The 22,300-nt window shown below is 48.7% G+C and overlaps 4 protein-coding genes, 1 long non-coding RNA gene and 1 other non-coding gene across 10 annotated transcripts; 3 read left to right on the top strand and 3 right to left on the bottom strand.

Annotated features, from left to right (window-relative positions):
• Positions 1–417: 417 nt before the first annotated feature.
• LOC106865610 lies at positions 418–2,453 on the top strand. The gene is made up of 2 exons (XM_024457373.1): positions 418–1,223; positions 1,672–2,453. The coding sequence occupies exons 1-2, from the start codon at positions 561–563 to the stop codon at positions 2,221–2,223; spliced, it is 1,215 nt and encodes a 404-aa protein (XP_024313141.1). The 5' UTR covers positions 418–560; the 3' UTR covers positions 2,224–2,453.
• Positions 2,348–3,914, bottom strand: LOC100837026 (thioredoxin 1). The gene is made up of 2 exons (XM_003560238.4): positions 3,627–3,914; positions 2,348–2,913 (listed from the first exon to the last, which is right to left on the bottom strand). Exons 1-2 carry the CDS (start codon positions 3,838–3,840, stop codon positions 2,600–2,602), a joined length of 528 nt encoding a protein of 175 aa, XP_003560286.1. The 5' UTR covers positions 3,841–3,914; the 3' UTR covers positions 2,348–2,599.
• Positions 3,915–3,994: 80 nt separating this feature from the next.
• TRNAP-UGG lies at positions 3,995–4,066 on the top strand. Its single transcript has one exon. It is a non-coding gene; the product is annotated as a tRNA-Pro (tRNA).
• A 1,421-nt stretch (positions 4,067–5,487) lies between these two features.
• Positions 5,488–18,306, top strand: LOC100836712. 4 transcript variants are annotated; one of them, XM_024461889.1, is made up of 6 exons: positions 5,488–5,635; positions 5,770–6,040; positions 10,868–11,434; positions 11,595–12,230; positions 12,398–12,991; positions 15,865–18,306. In XM_024461889.1, the coding sequence occupies exons 2-6, from the start codon at positions 5,852–5,854 to the stop codon at positions 18,076–18,078; spliced, it is 4,200 nt and encodes a 1,399-aa protein (XP_024317657.1). In that variant the 5' UTR covers positions 5,488–5,635; positions 5,770–5,851; the 3' UTR covers positions 18,079–18,306. The 4 variants fall into 4 exon arrangements, with proteins under 4 accessions (XP_024317657.1, XP_010239244.1, XP_010239238.1 ...); XM_010240942.3 differs by lacking the exons at positions 5,488–5,635; positions 5,770–6,040 and adding an exon at positions 6,415–7,690 and having other exon boundaries at positions 15,865–15,954; positions 16,162–18,306; XM_010240936.3 differs by lacking the exons at positions 5,488–5,635; positions 5,770–6,040 and adding an exon at positions 6,415–7,690 and having other exon boundaries at positions 15,865–15,954; positions 16,099–18,306.
• LOC112271787 lies at positions 7,692–10,861 on the bottom strand. 2 transcript variants are annotated; one of them, XR_002965213.1, is made up of 2 exons: positions 9,809–10,861; positions 7,692–9,715 (listed from the first exon to the last, which is right to left on the bottom strand). It is a non-coding gene; the product is annotated as an uncharacterized LOC112271787 (long non-coding RNA). The 2 variants fall into 2 exon arrangements; XR_002965216.1 differs by having other exon boundaries at positions 7,692–9,351.
• A 123-nt stretch (positions 18,307–18,429) lies between the features above and the next one.
• On the bottom strand, positions 18,430–20,718 carry LOC100829369 (ADP,ATP carrier protein ER-ANT1). The gene is made up of 3 exons (XM_003563164.4): positions 20,346–20,718; positions 19,174–19,542; positions 18,430–19,090 (listed from the first exon to the last, which is right to left on the bottom strand). Exons 1-3 carry the CDS (start codon positions 20,661–20,663, stop codon positions 18,776–18,778), a joined length of 1,002 nt encoding a protein of 333 aa, XP_003563212.1. The 5' UTR covers positions 20,664–20,718; the 3' UTR covers positions 18,430–18,775.
• Between the last annotated feature and the right edge of the window lie 1,582 nt (positions 20,719–22,300).

Here is a 22,300-nt window from a genome sequence, read left to right as displayed (position 1 = left end):
TTCGTTCCCGGCCTTAATTCTCTTGCCGGCGCTCTCTGCTATATATATATTCTTGGATCGGAAGCCACACAAATTAAGCTGCATAGAGATCTAATTAAGCCCGCATGGCGCCGCCACGGAAACGGCAACGAAACAATGCCTCCTCCTCCTCTGCCATGGCGCCGGCATCGCCTATAGAGTGGAAGCTTCCGGCGGATCTCCTGCTGGAGATCATCGCGCGTTCCGACCCTTCGACCCTCGAGAGTTGCGCCGCCACCTGCAAGCTCCTCCGCCGCGACATCCTCAGCCCGTTCTTCCTCCACCGCATCACCACCCGACAAGATTGCGCCGTGCCTCCCTGCATCCTGGCCTACCTTGACACCACCAAAACCCTCTCCTTGGTCCACCCCATCAACCCTGCAGCCGCCTCCTTCTTCCGCGGCCACCTCAAGCGTTTCACATCCCGCGTCGCCGTCTTAGATCAGTACCACGGCGCCGTGGCGTCCCGCCATGGCCTCGTCGTCTTCCGCCGCCGACTCAGCAGGCGCCGTTCTTCCAACGACCTGTGCGTCTACGACGCCATGACCGGCGCTCACACCTTCCTCTCCTACCCGCCCAACATCCCGTGGAACAACGAGACCTCCGAGCTCTACCACAAGTACGTCCTGCTCACCGCCGCCGACGGCATCGACCGCTCCTCCTCCTTCATGCTGCTCGTCGCCGAGCTCAAACCCCGGACCGTCAGAGTACAGACCTTCGACGGGTCTTGCGGCGTCTGGGGACCCGTCGTCGCTTGCGAGAAGCACCTTGAGTTCCCCCGGATGCTGGTGAAAAGTTACTGCGAGCCCGCCGTCCTCCACGGCGGTGTCATCCACTGGCTGGCGACGCATGACCATGATGGCAACACCATACCCACCTATGACATCCGCTCAACCAAGCGAGGCACGACGAAGCTCCCGCCGGCCACCGCAAAGCACAAGAGAAGCCATCTCCACCTGGGGACGTCGCCGGAAGGGAAGCTGCTCGCCATCGACGGCTTCATGATATCCGTGTGGCTGCAACTCTCTGATGGCGGTTGGGGGCCAGAAGCCGTGATCGATGTGGAGGAGAAGCTACGGTCGCTAAAGCCTCTAGGCGGGGGGACGGGGGGAGGGCGGGGGGCGGGGGGGGGGGGGGGGGGGGGCGTGATCGTGTTTGATTGCTCCGGGGATAGGAACGCCAACGCGGTGCTGCTGCGGTTGCGGGTGCCCGATGGTCTTCGGTCGTATTTCATTGAGTCGGTCATTGTCCTTGACTTGGAGACCAAGGAGATGCATAAGCAAGCGGGGGCTTACTCCCTGCTGCTGGAGATCAATTTACTATCTCAGCTAAAAGCCATGAAAATCTATCATTAAGTAAGCAGGGAAACACAAATGAATTTTACCACCACGATCGATCGGCCGGGTGGTGCATGTGAAACCGATGATATATGATCGACGCCACCTCCTGGTTCTCGTCTAAATTCTTGGAATTACGTTGTGTTGATTTCCGGAAATTAAGTTGAGTATTTTGGATATCGTATACGGTCTACTTTTTTGTAGACAGCCAATTACTTAGGGCTCATAAATACATCAAACCCCGAACCATCAAAGTACAGACCACCGGATCTTCCGGCACCTGGGGACCTCTCGTTGCCTACGAGGAGAATCTTGACTTCCCCTGGATGTGGGTGAAAAATTACTGACAGCCCGCCGTCGTTCACGGCGGCGTACGTCATCCACTGGCAGACTGGCTGGCATCGGATCAGGGCAACGTAGCACTCACCTACGACATCCGCTCAACCAATGCGAAGCTCCCGCCGGCCACCGCACACCACAGAGGAAGCAAGCTCCACCTGGGCACATCGCCGGACGGGAAGCTACTGAAGCTACTCGCCATCGATGGCTTCATCATGTCCGTGTGGCTGCAACTCCCGGACGACAACGACCCAGCCATGGCGGTGATTGGGCGCTAGAAGCCGTGATCGACATGGAGGAGAAGCTGCGGTCGCTAGAATCCGCCGTTGCAGCCGTTGAGTTTGATGGCTCTGGTGATAGGAGCGCCGACGTGGTGGTGTTGCGGGTGCTAGGGACACACGGTGGGCTTCGGTGGATTGTCCTTGACTTGGAGACCATGGAGATGCATAAGCAAGAGTGGGAGTGCTCCTCCTTGCTGCTGGAGATCGATTTACTATCTCGTCTGCAAACCATGAAAATCTATCCTTAATTAGCTCGCCGTGTAATTATGTAGGGAAAGACAAATGAATTTGATCAACAAAATGATAGTCCAAATGTCTCTTTTGCCAATTTTACAAGTCATGTGTGGTTCCTTTTATTTATACTCCATCCGATCCGTAATAAGTATCTTGGATTTAGTACAAAGTTAGTGAGGGAGTATTAAACCGGGTATGTAAATGTTACATATAATTGGGTACACGTAAATGTCTCACATACAAATTAACTCTTCATTCCTTTGGTCAAAAGCTAGCAAGAGTTGATAGCAAACTAGCTGATCCGGCCCGTGAGTCTTTCATTCCGTAAACCACGAAAACAGTTGCAACGTTTTCAGCAACTCTGATATGAATGATCTAGCCTGCTTTGCCTTACAAGAACCTGTCGACGGTGGCAGCCAAGGCGGTGTCGGCGACGGCGCCGATGATGGTCTCCTTCCTCTCGCCCTTGCTGAAGATGAGGATGGTGGGGATGCTCCTGATGCCGTACCTCGTTGCCACCTCCTGGTTCTCGTCGGTGTTCACCCTCAGGCAACGGAGCCTGCCGGCGTAGGCCTTGGCCAGGTCTGCGATGACGGGGTGCATCAGGCGGCAGGGGCCGCACCACGGCGCCCAGAACTCGACCAGCACCGCCGTCTCGCACCCGAGCACGGCCTCGTCCCATGTTTGCTCCCCTACATCGCCCACTGCAAATGCAAACATTTGTAGTTACACAGGCTATCGAGACTGATTGAGTCATTGAGAGTCTGTGTGCTTCAGAAGAACTGAAGAATAAGCAATCATGCAGGCAGGTGGTTCTGTGTGTGATGCATGGATTAGCAATGGACAGGGAGCTAGGGAAGCCAGAATATACAGGCAAGGACTAGATCATTTCTGCTGCACTAGGATTATATGTGCAACCACACACTTAGCCAGTTCATTGTCCCCTGAAAAACTTACTGTACTAGTTCATTATTGTGACACTAGAAGCTAGATTTATTTCTGTTATATACAGAGTATACTCCAGTTGCAAACAAAATAACTCCAAAGCTGAGACCTTAATGATTCCTGTTTAGTTTTTAACCAAGCAGCAGATGAATATCATCCATTCCCAATTTCTGAATAGACAAAACAAAAATTACACCTCAGCACAAGTACATAGTTTCAGATTTACATGTGTCAAATTCCAGTGCTGGTTGATTGTGCCTACAGAGAAGAGTTGCTGGGAAGCTGTTAAACAAGGCAGGACGAAGAAAAGCACAAAAGTGTGCGTGTGCCTAAGCTAATTGAGCTGGGTAAAATAGTCGGCAGTGAGCTACTCTATGTCGATAGCTAGCGTTTTTTTTTTATCAATAGTGTGTGTGTGCCTAAGCACAATAGGATGATCAATCTGCATCGATGTTAAGGATGATGCACGTACCGTGGTCGGTGGCGGAGGAGGCGTCCTTGGCCTTGCAGACGACGCGGTCGCGGCGGCCGGCGGAGGCGGCGACGGCGCGTGCTGTCAGCCGCCTCGTCGGCTGCAAGAAGGAGGCGGCGCGGGGGCGGAGGAGAGGGAGGGGCTTCCGGCGTCGGGCGGTGGTGGAGCCCCCCGGAGACGGAGGGGAGGCTATCGCCGCCGCTGTCGTCGGCATGGGAAGGGGAGAAGGACTGAAGGATCGATGGGATCGGAATGAGTTCGCGAAGTGGGGGAGAAAGACAGAAAGTTCTCTAAGGTTGACAACGAGCCTCAATGCCTGAAGGAGTGCGTTACTTCATATAGTTTCAAGCATGGCGAATGAGCAAAGCGGGCGTTTGGTCTAGTGGTATGATTCTCGCTTTGGGTGCGAGAGGTCGCGAGTTCGATTCTCGCAACGCCCCTTTTTCCTTTGATCCTCCTTTTTTTTTTTCTCTTTGTTCCCCTTCTTCTCCCACGCGACGCTGCTTGCTGGCGTCTCCCGATTGCGTGCGCGCCGGCCACTACTCTCTTGTTGGCCGCCCCCAATACATATCCGTCCATCCATGGCTGCTGTACTGTCTTCATCGGCCGAGCACACGCGCGCGGCAGGGCAGCTCAGCTGTTCGACGTATAAATGCCGTCGTCGTCTCCGCTAATTTTTTTAAAATAATACATTTTTTTATCAATATTAAAAATAATATACAGTTTGAGAAATTTTCCAAAATAACACGGTCTCGGCTTGGGCCAAACCGACAGCCACTAGTCGGCCTGGCCGAAGCCGATTACTACTAATCAGTTTCGCCCAAGCTGATTAGTACATATCAGTTTGGGCCAAACCGACTGCCCATATGCATGCATTTCCATGATACATTTGCAGCATGCAAGAGCTTCAAGTTTGAAGTAATCCTCATTAATTAAAGTCTTATCAAATGTAACATAATAGTATGATTTATATTTTAGACGGAGGTAGAACAATGCATGTACTCTAGTATACTCTCCCGTCCCATATGTAGTGCCGAAATATTACAAGTTTAGTATACAAATACGCTCATATTTAGACAAATTTGAGTCACTTAATATGAGACTGATTGAGTATATGGATGAATGTACGGACATGTATCTCTCGCCAGCAGCATATACGTGCAGTGCGTTAATTCCTTGTATCACGCTATATGTACGCACGGCATAGCCTCGGTATTCCCCTTGGTAAGACAAATTTGATTCACTTAATATTACATGTATCTAAACGTCTAAAATATAAACCATGCTACTCCCTCCGGCCAGATTTACTTGTCAAAATATTACATGTATCACGCTTTTTACATACAGATACATCCGTATTTGGACAAATTTGAGACAAGTAATACCGGTCGGAGGGAGTATTAGGTTTTATTTGATAAGACTTTAATTAATGAGGATTACTTCAAACTTGAAGCTCTTGCATGCTAAAGTACCATGGAGATGCATGCATGCATATGAGCAGTCGGCTTGGCCCAAGCTAATAAGTACTAATCAGTTTGGGCGAAGCTGATTAGTAGTAATCGGTTTCGGCCAGACCAGCTAGTGCCTGTCGGTGTGGCAGGCTGTGTTATTTTTGAAAATTTCTCAAACTGCATACTATTTTTAATATTGATGAAAAAAATGTATTATTTAAAGAAAAATTGCGTCGTCTCCTCTCCCTCCGTTCTTCCCTGGCCAATACAATCTGGATCTGCATCGCTAGGCAGCTAGGCCAATGGTGTCTGTCCTCGCATCCCACCTGCCAATCCTGTAGGACCTCCCTTCTGTCACGCCTTGTGCGCGTTCCGCGACGAGGCCCCACCTGATTGATGGATTCGGTTCCGTGTCTCCTGGCCCCCGTGGCCATGTGCGGCACCTGTTCGACGAAATGCCCCACCCGCTGGCTCTCCGTTCCCCGGGTGCCTATCAATCATTCATTCTACACGGTGGTACCTACCGCCCCCTCTCCTTGCAGTGTCTGCATTAGCTAGGTAAGCCAGCTTTTTTTTACCTTCCCATTTTCATTACTACCACTGCTGCTTAACTTGATGTCTTCGTGATATGGTTATGCTTAGGCCTGTGGAGTTTTTGCTTTTTCTTATTCCTTCTCTTTGGTCATTTTCAGGAGCATTGGCCGATGATTCTCGCAAGCATGACCAACTGTTTCTGCTGTTTGGTTCTGTCTTCTTAAGCAATCACACACAAGCATGGATTTGGGCCAAGGTATTGCTTACAATAGTTCGCCAAGTGTTCACCAAAACGCCCGCCAACATCGATTAATGTGTTTGGCAACAATGAGAGCCATATTCAGTTGCATCGATATTGCTTGGAAGATAAGATGCCCGCCCATGTGTTCACCAAAACGCCAAAGCTGCTCAATTATTTATTTTCACAAGGTATCACAACTTCCTTATAAATTTCATTTAATCCTGGTTTTCTTCATTGACATTGCGTTGTACAAGTTGAATCAAAGAGCAAGGTGCACAACTGTTCACTTTTACAGACTGCAACCTTTGCGCGTACAATAGTTCGTTCGCAGTTGGTTGGCAACCTTAATTGTGGGCACTGTTGCTCAGTTATTTTAGTACTGTGTAAGCCAGATGGTAGGCCCGTAGGTTACTTTTTATTGAGCCATATTTCTGCTGTTTTGAGTACCACAGTAACCACAGGTCCACAACAATGAGTAATGGAGCAGGACTTTATAATGTTGTTACTAGCCAGTTCGAATTATTGGGGGACCGTCGGTGCCGGTGCAGTGCAGAGATAATGTTAGTCAATTAGAATGTTTAAAAAAAGAAGAAGGAGAAGAAAACAATTAATCTAGGTTGTTGGGGGAGTCCCCACACCCATCTGGCATAAGTACCAATCCATTTGATATAGATCGATCTATCCAAGCAAGGTGGAGCAGTAATATACAGTGCCAATAGATCCAAGCAAGAGCTGGCTAGGTAGCAATGGCGGAGTTCGCGCTTGGTCTGACAAAGACGGCGGTGGAGGGGACGGTGAGCCGGGTGAAGTTGGCGATTGATGAGGAGACCAAGCGCAAGGTCAAGGTGCAGAATGATCTCATGTTCATCACCGGCGAGTTCCAGATGATGCAGTCCTTCCTGAACGTGGCCAACAAGGAGCGCGCCAAGAACGAAGTGGTGAGGACGTGGGTGAGGCAGATCCGCGACCTAGCCTTTGATGTCGAGGACTGCGTCGAGCTCGACATCTCCCTCGACATCAAGTCAGACTGGTCCTGGTTATGGCGCGTGGTGCCGTCCTGCATGGTGCCGCCACGGCCACTTGACCAGGCGGTGGCCGAGATACATCTGCTCAAGGCGAGGGTGCAGGATGTCAGCCAGAGGAACACCCGCTACAACCTCATCGGCAGTGATGGTGTCTCGGGCGTCTCCTCTGACTCTGCTGCGTTGGATCAGCAGCCGCCCACATCATTCAACATCCTACACGCTGTGTGGGAGGCTGCAGGAGAGGGTCACTTCACGAGGGACCTCAAACATTTGATCACCAGTGAAGGCACCGACCGTCAAGTGATCTCTGTATGGGTAAGCACTAGTATTCCTGGAGGAGGTGCTTCTGCTGCTCATCCTGAGGCTGAGGCGGTGTACGTTATCAAGGAGGCGTACGATGACCCAGAAATCCGCCGGGAATTCAAAACCCGTGCCTGGGTGAAGCTGATGCATCCTTTTGACCCGGACGAGTTCCTCGAGAGCTTGCTCACCCAGTTGTACTGCAACTCTCACCGTCCAAATATGGGTGCAGAGTTGGGTCAAAAGCTGAAGGCAGCGGTGGCCATGGAACACGACGAGCTCATGCAGCAACTTCGGCAGCAGAGTTATCTCGTCATCCTGGAAGATGTAACCTCTGTGGTAGAGTGGGATGCCATCAGAATGTATCTGCCGGACACTAACAATGGCAGCCGAATCGTCGTGTACACCGCACAGCACGTAAGGCTCGCACGTTTCTGCACAGGAGAGCCGTACCGAGTATCAGAGCTCACACGCATCTCCGATTGTCAATCTCTTTGTGCCTTCTCCAACAAGGTAAGTAAACCCCCCTTGATCCAACAAATATTCAACTACCTACTTCCATGAAAATTATATCCGTTTCCTTATGAAATACTAGCATGCATAGTACATGAACTTTTTTAAATATAATCCGAGTAGGAGCTCGCTGCCATGAACACTAGACGTGTGGAGAAGGTAGCTCTCATACCACAAAAGAAATCAATCAAGCGAGCGTTATCAACTCCCATAGGAGGCCTTGGTGTCCTATAACTCCCCCCTGCTCATGAGCTTAGCTCTCGCGGCTCATGTCAAAAGGTGGTTCCACTTCATTTTTTCTGCCCTTCGCTGCCAGGCTTCCTGACTGAAGTTTAGCGATTGTGGACGCCAGTGGATACCAGTGGGTTTCTCCCTCTAGGCTTCTGGATGTGCGACAGCCGATGGCCTTTGTTGTTGTAGCGAGTGCAAGGTGGGCAACATCAAGCTGTAGCTTTACATGGCCCATGAGCTTATTCTCCGCCTCGATTCTTAACGCCCATGACACGGGCGTGCTCTCTGCAGCAGAATCTGGGTTTCGCAAGCTGTTCGATTTGTTGTGTCTCGCTCTCGCCTCGCTCGAGCGCATCCTGACGCGCAAGCGTTCGAAGCTTTTTGGCTCAAAGAGGGGAATTTCAATATTAGATTTTTCCATGTCCAGGCTGCCATGTGCTGAAAGAAAAACTTCAGCCCGCACCTGGTCTCGGAGGAGGGGATTCTTTCTTCCCAAAAGGACCTGGAGAGAGAGGCACACACTTTCTTTGTGGATTTGCTCTGCGCTCCCAAGGCTTGATCTCGCTCCCTGAACTTTTAGGCGCTTTGACCTCTCTGTTCTCGACTTAGCGGGCCTGTAGGTGGAGTGGTCTGAGCAGGAATTTTGGAAGCTGATTTGTTGCATGCCGGTTGATAAAGCCCTGAGGCCCAATGGCTTCCCGCTTCTCTTCTATCAAAAGTGTTGGCATGCAATCAAAGTGATGTCCCGGGAGCCCTAAACTCTTTGTTCCACCTCCAGGCTAGAGGCTTCGGCTCTCTTAACCAGGCCCTTTATGTATCTAATCCCTAAAGTAGACGGTGCCGAGTCCATGTCCAATTTCTGTCCTATCAGCCTTGTCCATAATTTCGGGAAAATATTCTCTAAGATTTTGGCGATTAGGCATTAGGCTCAGTGGCCGCCTCCCTAACCTGATCAGTCACAATCAAAGCGCGTTCATGCATGATCGTGTCATTCATGACAACTTCTGGGTGGTTCAACAAGCGATTAAGACACTTCATCACAGAAAAATCCCAGCGATCCTCCTTAAGTTAGATATAGCTCTCGGACTTTTGACTCGATGGTCTGGCCCTTTCTGTTTGAGGTGTTGCGTGCTCGTGGATTCAGGCCCATGAGTGCACAATTACAGAATGATTTGAATTAGAATATCAAAGATTTAGCTGAAATCGAATACTGAAATCTAAACGACGAAAAGATATGGATTTTACCGGCTAGTAACAACAAGAATCAAATAATTAGATTCGAAGGGCCTTAAGGTCCTGTTCCAACACATTAGAAAGACACAAAGTTTAGACTGAAGTACTGTATATAGCAGTCTTTTTTTGGACGAGCTACATTATGAACACACCAGTCAAATTCAGACTTCCAGAAAACTCGCTGAACCTCTGTCCCCCTTCAATATTTCACCACCAAAAAGAACAACTCAATGTTGCAATCAAGAAATCAGTCAGGTTTGTTAGAAATTCTTTTGTTTATTCAGTATACAAGTCATGGTAAAATTCCCTAATGCAAGCAATCTAGTGTAATGTAACGCAAAGGCAACTCAGTACTTTAATCATGCGTCAACATTCTGACTACTAATCCAGGTGGAGTGGCCTGCAAAATCATAAATTTGAGAATACTAAAACAACCTAAAATCTAAGAACATTATTTCTAGAGTGACCATCAAAATAATTGGACGAGAATCATCACAAAAAGTAATTGGACAGGAGGAAGAGAGGCCGGGATGCATTGCTGCACCAAAAGATTGCAATAACCTACAGCCAGCACACATACAAGTACATGCTCATAATTAGATCGAAATATGGGACGATGTGTGAACGGGAGGGAGCTGGAGAAGAGAGGGATACCTTGGCGCCCCACTTTGCTCGTTGCTGCGTGCCGATTGGTTGTCCAGCGCAGAGGAAGTGGAGGAACTCCTGGGCAGCTGGCCGTCGGAGTGGCCAAGCCCTGGCCACGACCTCTAGGACGTGCGAGTCGCCGGAACCGCCGTCGCACGCGCTCCGCGCCGCTAGCCCTCCAGTGTGCTGGAGAGCGGAGGCGGTGGTCGGAGGGGGAGATGAGGTGGCGGTGGAGGGGGAGAGGAGGCGCGCGCCGCGGAGGTGAGGCAGCGAACAGAGGCAGAGGTGAGGTGGCGCAGCGGTCGCAGGAAAATACGAGGCGGCGTGGACCGAGAGGGGACGATCTGAAGGCGTCCACTAGATCTGACGGTTCAAAACAATTGGACGATGAAAAGGGAGTACTGGAGATCTCTAGAGAAGAGATAGAGATAATATATGATATATATAGAGAAAATCTACCAACGTCTACCACTCCAAATAAATATACTATGAAGATATATAATATGACGGATTTAATCAAACTAATTTAGAGTTATAGATGTTGGTAAATTTTTGTATAAATTTGGTCAATTTTTAAAAAGTTTGACTTAATACAAAGTTAAAACATCTTACATTTAGGAACGGAAGTAGTAATGAAGGTAAGCGCATAATTGATGATTTGTGAAAAAGAAAAGAAAAACTCACGGTGGAGCTAGCATATATATAATTTTATTTTTGGGTATGCAGGCTAATTCGTACGCTAGTTTAGGATTGGACAGTGTAAAAGTTTTCATTCTTTTTACCACAAAATCATGACAATATTATGGTTGTAATGTTGTGGCGCAGCGGTCGCAAGAAAAGAAAAACAGGAGCTTATATATGTCCACTGGCGAATTGAGATTCTTTTCTTTTTGCCACGGGCACGAGAAGTATTTTTCGGATCACATCGTTGAACCATCTTATATTATGTTGCAATGCTGTGGTAAAAATTTCAAGATTTTTGAAAACTTGAAATAAAATGTATACTATGTTCTACATACTGCATATTACATATATATTTCATACTACATACTTTCAATTGTGCTGCAGTTGTCAGTCCGCCGCAGTGATATGGGTGAACTTAATTGGCAAATGAGGCGTGGTGGTGTCATTTCCGTGCTTTGTGGTGACGATGTAGAAGACCGCAGACACCAACTACATCGCATATGTGAAGTGTACAAGTACATAATGCATAAGCGTAAAGAATTCAACGGACTAGTGGAATTTAAAGAGCAGAGTTGGGTGGATGTACCAGATCCGTTCGACATGCAGGCCTTCTCAGTTCGGCTGTTCCTGGATTTTCAGCGACGTGATTTCCAAACCAATGAGATTGCAGCAGTCGGTGAGGGGGGACACCAAGCTATAGTCAAACGGTGTTGCAGGTATTTGCGTGAAGATGACTGCCTCGTCGTTATTAATGGTCTGCAATCAAAGAAACACTGGGACGAGATCAACAAGATATTCTTATTATCCGGCAAGCCAATTACTAAAGGCACCAGTATCATTGTGATTACAAAAGAAGAGAGTGTGGCCCGACATTGTGTAGATCACAAACAGGATCGAGTCTTTGACGAAAAAGATGTGGACGCCGACAAGGCTCTTAATCGTTTGACCAAGGTATGTATGCACGCATATATATCATTATTCTAGTTTTCTACTAGCTTGGTCCTTGGTCTCAGTAGCTTCTACAAAAGATGTTTTCCAGAAAAAATAAAACTTGTACTACAAAAACGTCTGTTCAATTAACAAGTATATGTGTATCTTAATTAACTTATAGGATTATGAAGGCTGTGGAATTGGAGGAAAGGAGGATTCTCGTAGGGCTCACCTTTTGTTCCACGACCCAGATGATGCATATTGCTGGGTCAATAATTTCGAACTTGTTGGTCGACAGAATGAAGTGGATGCCCTAGAGAGACAAATAAAAGATCCTGGTGTGATCTCCGTGTGGGGCCTTTCTGGTGTTGGGAAATCAGTGATTGTTAAAACGGTCTACTACAGCCAAATGTACTTCACTTTCAGTTTATTTGAAGAATTCAGCTTTGTGGACGTGCCCGATGGTGATCCATTCGACTTGACAGACTTCTCTTGGCACTTGCTCCTGGACTTTTATTCACGTCATCCTGAAGCCAAAGAAAAGGTGGTAATTGCTCTATGCAAAGGCAAGCAGGACCCGATTCAAGAGTGTTGTCGGCTTCTGCAACAAAAAAAATGCTTGGTTATTATCGATGGTCTGCGATCTGAAGATGATTGGGACACGATAAGAGCTACGTTCTTGTCCTCTGATCAGCCTACTCAAGGATGTATTGTTGTCATTACAAACGACGAAAGTGTCGCCAGACATTGTGTAGTTGATGATCGAGTGCTGGGTGTCGAACGTCTGAGAGTGCTTCGTCATCGTCCCTTGAGAGAGGTGTGTATGTTTACTCCATCGTCGATCTTCTCTCATCTAAATCGTCGACCTTAATGAATAATTATGCGTAGTGATCTCTTTGTGCGGTCGGTCTGGCTTTGCTAGCTGGCTAGATATACATACTAATTTAATCAGTGCACTACGTTTTCTGTATATCTTACTTGCAGTTAGGTCCTCCTGTCCGTTTTCTGTACGATAGAGAAGAGGCACATACTTCTTGGGCCACTGAATACCACCTTGTGGGCCGTAAAGAAGAGAGTTCATGGCTTCGTCATATATTTCCCGGCGTGTCTTCCTTGTGGGGGGTTGCTGGTGTCGGGAAATCAGCACTGGTCAGGAGTCGTTACCGCCTGGACGTTTCGGGTAGCCCAGGAATTTGCAGAAGTTGGGTTGATGTGCCTAATCCATTCCATATGACCGAATTCTCTCGGCGCTTACTTATGGGTTTTCATTCAAATGACCTTCAAGCCATGGAAATTGCAGCAGTTGGAATCATGGAAGGCCAAGAGACAGTTCTCGCGTGTTGTAAAATTCTGCGTGACAACACTTGCTTCCTTGTTATTGATGGCCTAAGATCCACACATGACTGGGATCTGATAAGAGCTTCCTTCTTGTCCGAGCATACTGATCAAAGAAGATGTACCGTTGTTGTCATTTCAAATGAAGCAAGTGTCGCCACACATTGTGCATCACATGACAACGGGGGAGTGCTCAATGTGAAATGTCTAAATGCTGCCCATTCACTTCGTCTCTTCAAAGAGGTATGTTTTACTCTCAATCATATGAAATGCATTTATGATGTTGTTATATCGTTGGGGTCCAAATTCCATATATGTTGGTGTCAAGAAAACAAATTTCCGATAACAAGAGGGGATATTTTTATAGGAGGAAGTTTTTTTTCCTTTTTTGAGTCCAAAGGCCTCAGTCCATTGACTAAGAAAAAGAGAATTCCCAATTAATTAGCAGAAATCAGCCAAAAACCATTACAACAAATCACCATTTCTGTCATGACCGCACCTTGGACACCCTCGGCCCTTTTAGCTAACGACAACACAGATTCCATACCCAAAAAGAGCCCAACCAGACCCATCAGATCTGGGGAAAGGAACTGCCCAAAACTAACATGCTGGCGCTGGAGCCTGTCACCTTGCTACAAGAAACGCCCATGACCGGCTAAGAGCCGGCTCAGCGCCAGGATAGCATCTAAGCAGGAGCAGAGCCGCAACACTGTGAGCCTAAAGCTCGCCGCCAGGGGATGCCGGACGTCTGGCAGCTCCGCAGGACGCCATGCCTGCCGCTCTGCAGCACCTTGCGTACACCTTCCGTGTCCGCTCTGCTGGTCGTAGCTGCCGTGCTGCCTGCGAGGACCAGAAAAACCAGGGGAATAGCCAGCCAGCTAGGTTGGGGGGCGACCTGAGTGTTGGACATGTGTTGAGGAAGAGGCGTAAGGTCTCAAAACTGTTAGAAGTTCTATCAGCTCACATACACAGCTATATGGCTAGCTGGTCTAAAACCACTTTGCCATCGGTTTTGTGAGTCGTTTCATGGAACGACCCACAGAGGAGCACATGATGGCGGTGAAAAGAATTCTTCGCTACGTCGCCGGCATAACCTACTACGCTGCCCAATCCCAGCCATGTTCTTCATCAGAGATAATGTCGCGGACGATGCGGACGTGCCTCGTCGCAGGGTCCAGCAGCCAATATGCCTTGACTCCTTCCTCATAGCCGACGAAGACAGCAGGAGAGCTGCTGTCATCGAGCTTGCGCAGGTTCCCCTGTTCCTTGACATACAGCACCCACAGGTGTGAAGGTAGTGGACCTCTTGCTTGTGGCTATGCCACACTTGGTAAGTCGTCTTTTCGGTGAGTGATTTGGTGGGAGCTCGGTTGAGCAAGACAGCAATGCTCACCGCGTCCCCCCAAAATTCAGTCGGCATGCTTCTCTGTTTCAGCAGAGCGCATTTCATTGCCACCACCGTTTGGTTCGGCCGCTCAACAACTCCATTTTGCCGTGGGGAGTACGGTGCAGAGAAGTGGCATTGGAGCCCCGTTTCTCCTCGGCTGCTTGCAGTCCCTGGACCAATGGCCACGACACCCGCAATTGAGGCATTTGTCATTGCGAGGGCTGTCCCTAGATGTTGCCTGTTCGTCACCACCTTCTCCACCCTTCTTATGCGCCGGTTGTCGTCACCGCTGCGTGGTGCACGCGCAGGCCTGGCGGAGCTGCCTCCTTGGCGTTCCTTCATCTTCTCCCGCCACTGCTCCGCAATAAGGAGGAGCTTGCACTGCTCAGTGGCTGTTCCAGCGACTCGAGATGGCCCTCTGTAGCCTTCAGCCGACCTGTGACATCTTCCAATGACAACTCAGATATGTCGACGAGTGTCTCGATCGAAAGGGCGAGCTGCGAGAACCTAGGCGGCACAACTCGTAAGAATTTCTTGATGAATTGAGATTCGTCGATCGGTTCTCCGAGCGTGGCGAGGCTTGTGACGAGACTGACGAGGTTGGTGAGGCATAGCGTGAAGTCGTCAATGGTCTCCCCGTCGCGAAACGACATCGTCTCAAACTCCCTCCTCAGCTGCCCTCCCGTACGCGGTCTGTACCGACATGCATTGCTCGGACCGCCTCCCGCGCGGTCCACTTGACGGCCAATTTGGCCATCATTTCTGGTGGCACCGCGTGCAAGATAGCCTCCAGCGCCATTCGATCTTCCTGGAAGTCAGCGGCGCCGAGCTCAATTGCCTCCCAGAGGCCGCGAGCCTGCAGCATCACCTTCATGAGAAGGCTTCGTTCAGCATCAGCGTCGGTACTTGCCACCGCCAACGTCCTTCATGACACGCTCGACGATGAACTCGCGCCTTCTAGCCTCACGGTGGCACAGTCGTCTCAGCGGCGGTGAAGGGAAACGGCGCCGCAGCTGCCGAGGCCGACCGTGGGTGGTGTCCTGAACTGGAGCTGACATCTCTCAGGATCCTCTTCTCAACAGGGTTCTGATACCACTTGTTAGAAGTTCTTTCTGCTCACATACACAGGTATATGGCTATCTGGTTTAAGTGCGCTGCAAAGCTACTGCACCTTGTATTGGATTCAGATATATATAGGGGTACAAGGTCAGTTTAGTGGCTGATCCTGGGCTGGCATCCCATTGGTGCTAGCCAAGATGACAAAACAAACTTTGCTACTGCTACTATAGTTTAGTGCCTAACACATACAATCTGACTACTAGTTCTAGAAGGACCTACAAGCTGCTGCCTTAACTCCTAAGCAAGGATTACTCAAAAACAACAATTGGACATGTGCACAGTGTAATTAGAATATGGAATTCCTTAGCTGCTCACTTTTCGCACAGTCCAATAGCAGTTTAATTAAATTTGTGAATATGATTATTCAATTAACTCATATTTGGCATATATTGAACATGTACACATTCCATTCCATATTTGAATTTGTTTCCTCTTCAAAATTGATTTCAGATCTGATATCCATTTGAGAAACTAACTAAGCTTTAATTTGGTTTTGGTGATGAATTTATCAACATATATTTTGACATTAAGTAATTCTAAAAGACGTGGTTAAGTTAGTACCGTTTGCAAATTGAGTCCGTACGTAACTCGAAATTTCTCCAAATTTCAGATAGCTTGGGGCGCCGGCAAGAATCAGTTGACTACCAAAGAGAGGGAGTTTTCAGAAGCTATCTTGGCTAAGTGTGGCGGACTTCCCAAAGTAATAGCTGCTATAGGCGAATATGCCTTGCCAATAATATATTCTCCCTTCACTAGCATATCAACATTACATCATGACTTTATTGGCATGTTGGAGATGGGCTCAAGATTTCATAGTTTAAGGGGTCTATTTTGTTGGATGCAGTCCTACTTCGATGCATGTTCGGATTCACTCAAGCCATGCATCTTCTACCTCTCAATCTTCCAGGACATCAGACGAGGGCGTATGCTGAGGCGGTGGATCGCCGAGGGTTACTCTACGGACACATCTGCAAGTGGTACCGCAGAGGATAATGGGGAAATGTTGTTTGCTCAGCTTGTTGAGTCAAGCATAATCCAAGAGCAGCAGACACCAAGCAGCAGCAACAGCAGCAAGATGGTGTACCAAGTGAACGGTTTCTTCCTTGAATATATCAAGTCAAGGCCAATGGAAGATAACCTTGTGTTTGCACTGGAAGGCCATTGCAGGCCCAACATGCAACGCACAGGACAACACCTTGCTATAATGAGCAGCTGGGACAGAGACAAGATTGTATTTGAAAGCATGGACTTGACACGGCTGAGGTCTTTGACAGTGTTTGGGGATTGGAAATCATTCTTCATCTCTAGTGATACCAAGATGAGACTGCTTCGTGTGCTCGATCTGGAGGACGCGACTTCTGGTGTAACAGATGATGTCCTCGAGCAGATCCTGAAGCTACTGCCTCGTCTCAAGTTTCTCTCTGTGCGAGGATGCCAATATATTACCCGTGTGCCAGATTCATTGGTTGGATTGAGGCAACTGCAGACTCTGGATGTCAGACACACCTCTATAGTCAAGCTGTCAAGTGCTATCATCAAGCTTGTGAAGCTGCAGTATCTTCGTGCTGGCACCACTAATACATCATTGGTTGAAGGCAACAGCGATGTGCCAGTAGTAGCAGATGTGGATGGCGTGAGCACAAACCAAGCAGCTGCAGACCGTGATGGCGCGAGCACAAGCCAGAAAGCAGCCGGAGATGGTGATGGCGCAAGCACAAACCAGACAGCAGCAGCCTCAGACGGTGGTGTCGCGAGAACAAGCCAGACGGCAGCGGCAGAGGGTGAGGGCAGGAGCACAAGGCAGACAACGGCGGCAGAGGGTGATGGCAAGAGCACAAGCCGGACAGCAGGAGCCACAGACAGTGATGTCACAAGCACAAGCCAACAAGCCGCAGCAGATAAAGATGGCGCGAGCACAAGCCAGATAGCAGCAGACAAGGTCCGCAAATCAATTACCGTAGCGTCATGTTGTAGAAGGGCACACGATTTGGTGGTGTCCCTCAGAAAGAAGCTGCGCAGACGGCCACGACATGACGATGGCAGTGTTGATGTTGTTCCTGCTGCTGTAGAGGGGATCGGGAAGCTGACAGCCTTACATACTTTTGGTGTTGTCAATGTTAGCGGTGGTGCAGGTGCCTTCCTTCTCAAGGAGCTCGAGAGGCTTACCCAATTGCGCAAGCTTGGGGTGTCCGGCATCAACAGGGAAAACTGGCGCGTCTTGTGTTCGACCATATCGGGTCACGGGCATCTTGAGTCCTTGTCAGTGTGGTTCGACGATGAGCAGGATCTGTTTTATTTCGATGAGAAATTCGAGCCACCAAAGACCCTTAAGAGCCTCAAGCTGTACGGAGGAGGGAATGGAAACGGGAATGTACATGTATCGCCTGTCTGGCTCAAGCAGCTTGGTAATCTCAAAAAGGTTCATCTTGAGTTGACAATATCAACGCAAGAGGACATAGACAGCCTTATGGAGTTGCCATGTCAGGATATGTTTCGCCATCTTCGTGTCAAGCCGATTCGAGACTGTGAGCTTCACTATGGTAGGCGGGAAAGCTCGTGGCGTGGGGCACACTTCAAAGCCGCCAAAGCCCTCAAGATCGATTGCGGCAGCTACAAGTTGAAGATAGTTTTTGGAAACTGGATACCGGAATATGTTGAGGTGCTGGTGGTTCACTGCTCTTCTGCTACCGAGTCGTCTCTTGAGATTTCTGGGCTAGACCGGTTACCTCGCCTCAAGGAAGTGCAGCTCAAGGGTTCCTACAACGAAGCGGTCAATCAACACCTGCAGCAGATAGTTGCCGAGCAAAATAACAACCTGTCTTGAAGCTGGAGGACCAGCTAGACACCCAGCAATCTGCCCCTACACTTCCTTCCGCGTGCTGAAATTGATGCCTATTACTTACATGCGTATTCTCCTCAATATCCATATCTATGCAGTAGTGCTATTTACAGTTTACATTGACAGTGTACATGGGGTACGTACATATTCAGCTTTACCCTAATCTTTATTCATTTACACGGCAAGAATCATATCTACTCCTTCTGTTCCAAATTATAAGATGTTCTAGCTTTGTTCTACGTCAAACTTCTTATTTATAGAAAAATCTACCAACATCTAGAACTCTAAATCAGTTTTCCGTTGGTAAATCAATTGCTCACCGAGTCATGCCCAACAGAAAGAAGAATCATATCCTTCAGTAATAGCAATTCCACATGTACTATTTACAGTTTGCAGTGATGGTGTACATGGGGACATCAACTTCTGCGTCTATGGCAATTTACACTTCAAGAATCACATCTATTTAAAACGTGTATAGCAAGAATCATTTACTACATCATGACTGTCCTGGGAACCTCCTCCAGGAAATGTTCTTTTGATCAACTCATTCATCCCAGTAACTGTTAAGATCGAAGGGAGTAGAGTTTTGTTCTGTAAGCTAGTCTGTAGCTCCTACATCCCATTTGGCCAACCCAGCCTTAACAACCAACGAATCTTCTTCCCATACGTGTATCTATGCACATCACTTCAATGCTCCTTTCATCTTGCTCCCAAATCTGTAATCATGCTGGCCCGCAAACCGTTGAAGCTGGTCGTACCCAGCAAGAACTCCAGCTCCTGCCATTCCTGAGAGAATATTTGCACCAACACCTCTGAATAGTGTGAAGAACCCTTCGGTGGAAACTATCTGTTTTACGGCATGGAAGGCGTTCCTGTATTTAAATGGTTGCCCTGAAGTTAACATCATCCTACGTCGGATTGTGTCGAATGGATAAGCGCAGGCCCCAGAGAATGTAGTTATTGCCCAGCCCAAAGCAAAACTGGCCAGGAAATTTCCCTGCAAAAGCATCCATAAAAGTAAGCGTGTCAGATTGATTTTCAGGGAACCTTATCTGTGATATGGCACAAGAATGGCGTTACCTCCAATGGCCCTACTAGGACGAGAGGCTTCATGGTGTCATATATGCCAAAATAGAGACCCCGGTATAGAGTGATGCCCACAATAGACACACTGAAGCCTCGATACAATCCAGGAATACCATCACTCGCAAGTGTCTTCTTGTAGACATCCAGCAACCCCCTGAACTGACGTTTGTTTCCCCGGGATTCAATCGCGTCAGTAGCTAGCCGAGTTCGTGCATAGTCGAGATGGTATAGCAGAGACGACGTTGTAGCTCCTGCAGCGCTGCCGCATGCTACATTGCTAGCTAGCCATTTCCACTTACCGTCTCTCTCCTTATCATAGCCAAATAAGCTCTTGAAGTAGCCTTTGAATGCAAAGTTGCAAGCCTGCACAGTGAGGCGCAAGTGAGGGTCCATTACAGTGATGACAACATTGCTTCCTGACTTCACATAGTTGAATGTATATACATGTGAGGGTCATGTTTGTAAGTTCCAACATGAAACAGAATGTGGTTCTCACTCTTAGCTATAGCATGGAAATAATTGCAACAGCAGCAGAAGCAGAAGCTTCTTCTGTAGCAAACTGTGCAAACATTAGTTATTCTTTATAATTCCAGCATATAGAGCACCCCATCAGAAGCATAGATGTTTCCCACAACGATCTTCATTAGATTCAGAATTTAGCTTTGTAAAAGGGAGGAACATGATATTCTGTGGTGAGAAAAGGTTGGAAGATATCAGCCAGACAGACAGGACAACACCTGACCTGATGGCTGTGAGCAACTTGTTTTGAAGGAAGCAGAGCTTTTTGAGGCCACAGAGAAATATGTGTGCCTCATGCAAGACACCGTCAACATATCACAGGACTAAATCCGTCTACTCCCTCCGTCCAACAAAAGATGTCTCAAGTTTGTCAAAATTTAGATGTATCTAGACATGCATTCAAATTTGGTCAAAGTTGAGACATCTTTTGTTGGACGGAGGGAATATTATAACATGATTATCATTGCTGGATACATAGATATATGATTAGGCGTTGCCTGTTAATTTCTGCTGCTGCTAAAGGCTGAACGAATGTCAATCTCGATTCAACCAATCAATCAATAGAGCAAGTGATGAAATGTACTCCGTAGAATGTAACGGGACGAATCAACGAAGGAAGGGGAAAGGAAGCAGAGCAGATGAGAGACCTGGGTGGGGAAGTACCGGATGACATTGGCCTGGTTCCCCCGCCAGAGCGCGGCGGCGCCTTCCTCCCGGAGCACGCGGGCGAAGGCGTCGGCGATCCCCTTGTAGGGCCGCGTGAGACCCCCGCGGCGCAGCATCTCCGCCTGGTTCTGCAGCAGCAGCTTCACGCGCTCCACCGGCGCCGCCCCAGTCTTGGCCACCACCGCCGCCGCGCCGCCCATGGCGAAGTCCGCCGCCACCCTAGAGGGCTTCGGCCTCCGGGCGCGCTCCTGCTCCCGCCGGCAGGCGTCGGCGCCGCCCTTGGTCGCCGCCGCGGCCATCGCCGCCGAGAGCGAGTATCGGCTTCTGGTTCAGCGGTCACCACACGACGCACCGAGCGAGGGTGCCCCTGTTCTGTTCTTTCTTTTTCTTTCTTTCTCGGGGATTAATCCAGACCGTCCGTCCATCCATTAGAGATCGATCGGCCAGGGTTAACTTGGGAAGGGTCTCCACAAATGTGTGCCAAATAGCTATTTGGCATTTGGTACCGTTTTTCAACAATGTGGAGACGATGCCAAATCTAAATTTTTTGGAACCGGAGCAAGTAGCTGCTCCGGTGCTAAATCCGGCTGAAGAATAAAAAAATTGATCGACGACCGTCTCCCACCTCTTGCTCGCCGGCAAAGAACCAACAAAGACAGAGAAAAATTGAGGAGCGATGAAGACAGGAGGCGCGATGGCAAGCTCTACCAGCAAACACTACGAGGTGGCCCGATTCGAGCGATCCCCCGGCGGCCGGCAGCAGCAGGTGGTACCAGCGCTTCCCTAGGACCTCAATAGAGGGCTCCCCCGCGAAGGATAGCCGTGTAGGCGGAGGCGGCGCTGGCCGCGGGCCGGAGGCCATGGACGCACGGATTTCTCTTTTGCCTTTTGCTTTGCTGTGATTTTGGAAGTAGGACTTTGTGATTTGGGCTGGAATTTGGAGAAGAATCAGCCGACGGAGAGAGGTCGAGAGACATGGGAAAGAACAGGGGAGGGGAAAGCGGTGTTGTTTTGCTTTATTTTATTTCCAAGTGGGACCTACTTTTTAGGTAATTTGGCACCGCTACGTTGTAGAGAAAATTCTCAAATGACACCGGTGCCAAATTAGGATGACATGGCAGATTTGGTTTTGGCACAGTGTGGAAGCACTAAGACTCCCAAATCAAACCGGATTGAAGAGATTCCCGGCATGGCGGCGGCGGCGGCTAGCGACGAGCCCCAGAGTTCAAAAGTGTACGGTTCGATTTCTTACGATATCGAAGTTTCCGTAGCACGTGAAAGATTTGAATGAATTCTTTCGGATAGACGAGTGAAAGTTTTTGTTAGACGAGATGGATCGAGTTTCCTCTCTAGTGACGAATTTTTCCTTTTGCGCACGCACACCCCTCCTCTTCTTCTTTTTTCTTCTCTCATGGCACCTCTTTCCTCCCTCACTCACTCGTTTCTCTCACCTCCTCTTCCCCATGAGAAGCTGCCGCCTTCCTCACCACGCAGCGTCACCTCTCTTCTCACGCGTGATCCCTCCCCTCCCTTCATCTTGATCCGTCGCTATCGCTGCCCTCCTCCTCCCCTCGAGATACGGCGGAAGGTCATGCTTCTACGGAACTGACCTCCCTTAGAATAAACGGTTTCAAAAGTGTACGGTTTGATTTCATGTGATTTTGAAGTTTTATACCAAAAGCAGACTTGAGTCTTTTTTTAATGAATAACTGACCTCTTTTCATTTCATGTGATTTTGAAATTTTATACCAAGAGGAAACTTGAATCGATTTTTTTTATGGACTCGGGTGAAAGCTATTTTTAGACGGGCCAAGAGGACAGAAGTGGGCCAAGTGGTCTTTTTTCTTCTTTTCGAATTCACAAAGAGGCCCTGGAAGAAATACGGAATGCGCCAGAAGTCTAAAAGGTACAACTAACGGCTCTCTCGGCAAAGCCC

This window comes from Brachypodium distachyon, chromosome 1, assembly GCF_000005505.3.
Source record: "Brachypodium distachyon strain Bd21 chromosome 1, Brachypodium_distachyon_v3.0, whole genome shotgun sequence".
Lineage (NCBI taxonomy): Eukaryota > Viridiplantae > Streptophyta > Magnoliopsida > Poales > Poaceae > Brachypodium > Brachypodium distachyon.
Note: the sequence above shows the minus strand (reverse complement) of the source record. Positions and strands in the feature narration are given on the sequence as shown.

What these genes read in the sequence shown, in the direction of transcription:
- LOC106865610 (XM_024457373.1), top strand. Translation starts at nt 561, where the DNA reads ATGACCGGCGCTCACACCTTCCTCTCCTACCCGCCCAACATCCCGTGG. An exon ending in CGGTGCTGCTGCGGTTGCGG is followed by an intron (nt 1,224 to 1,671) that starts GTGCCCGATGGT and finishes GGAGAATCTTGA; the next exon opens with CTTCCCCTGGATGTGGGTGA.
- LOC100837026 (XM_003560238.4), bottom strand. Translation starts at nt 3,840, where the DNA reads ATGCCGACGACAGCGGCGGCGATAGCCTCCCCTCCGTCTCCGGGGGGC. An exon ending in CTCCTCCGCCACCGACCACG is followed by an intron (nt 2,914 to 3,626) that starts GTACGTGCATCA and finishes TTGCATTTGCAG; the next exon opens with TGGGCGATGTAGGGGAGCAA.
- LOC100836712 (XM_010240932.3), top strand. Translation starts at nt 6,599, where the DNA reads ATGGCGGAGTTCGCGCTTGGTCTGACAAAGACGGCGGTGGAGGGGACG. An exon ending in GTCATCGTCCCTTGAGAGAG is followed by an intron (nt 12,231 to 12,397) that starts GTGTGTATGTTT and finishes TCTTACTTGCAG; the next exon opens with TTAGGTCCTCCTGTCCGTTT. An exon ending in CACTTCGTCTCTTCAAAGAG is followed by an intron (nt 12,992 to 15,864) that starts GTATGTTTTACT and finishes TCCAAATTTCAG; the next exon opens with ATAGCTTGGGGCGCCGGCAA.
- LOC100829369 (XM_003563164.4), bottom strand. Translation starts at nt 20,663, where the DNA reads ATGGCCGCGGCGGCGACCAAGGGCGGCGCCGACGCCTGCCGGCGGGAG. An exon ending in TCCGGTACTTCCCCACCCAG is followed by an intron (nt 19,543 to 20,345) that starts GTCTCTCATCTG and finishes CTCACTGTGCAG; the next exon opens with GCTTGCAACTTTGCATTCAA. An exon ending in TCCTAGTAGGGCCATTGGAG is followed by an intron (nt 19,091 to 19,173) that starts GTAACGCCATTC and finishes ATGCTTTTGCAG; the next exon opens with GGAAATTTCCTGGCCAGTTT.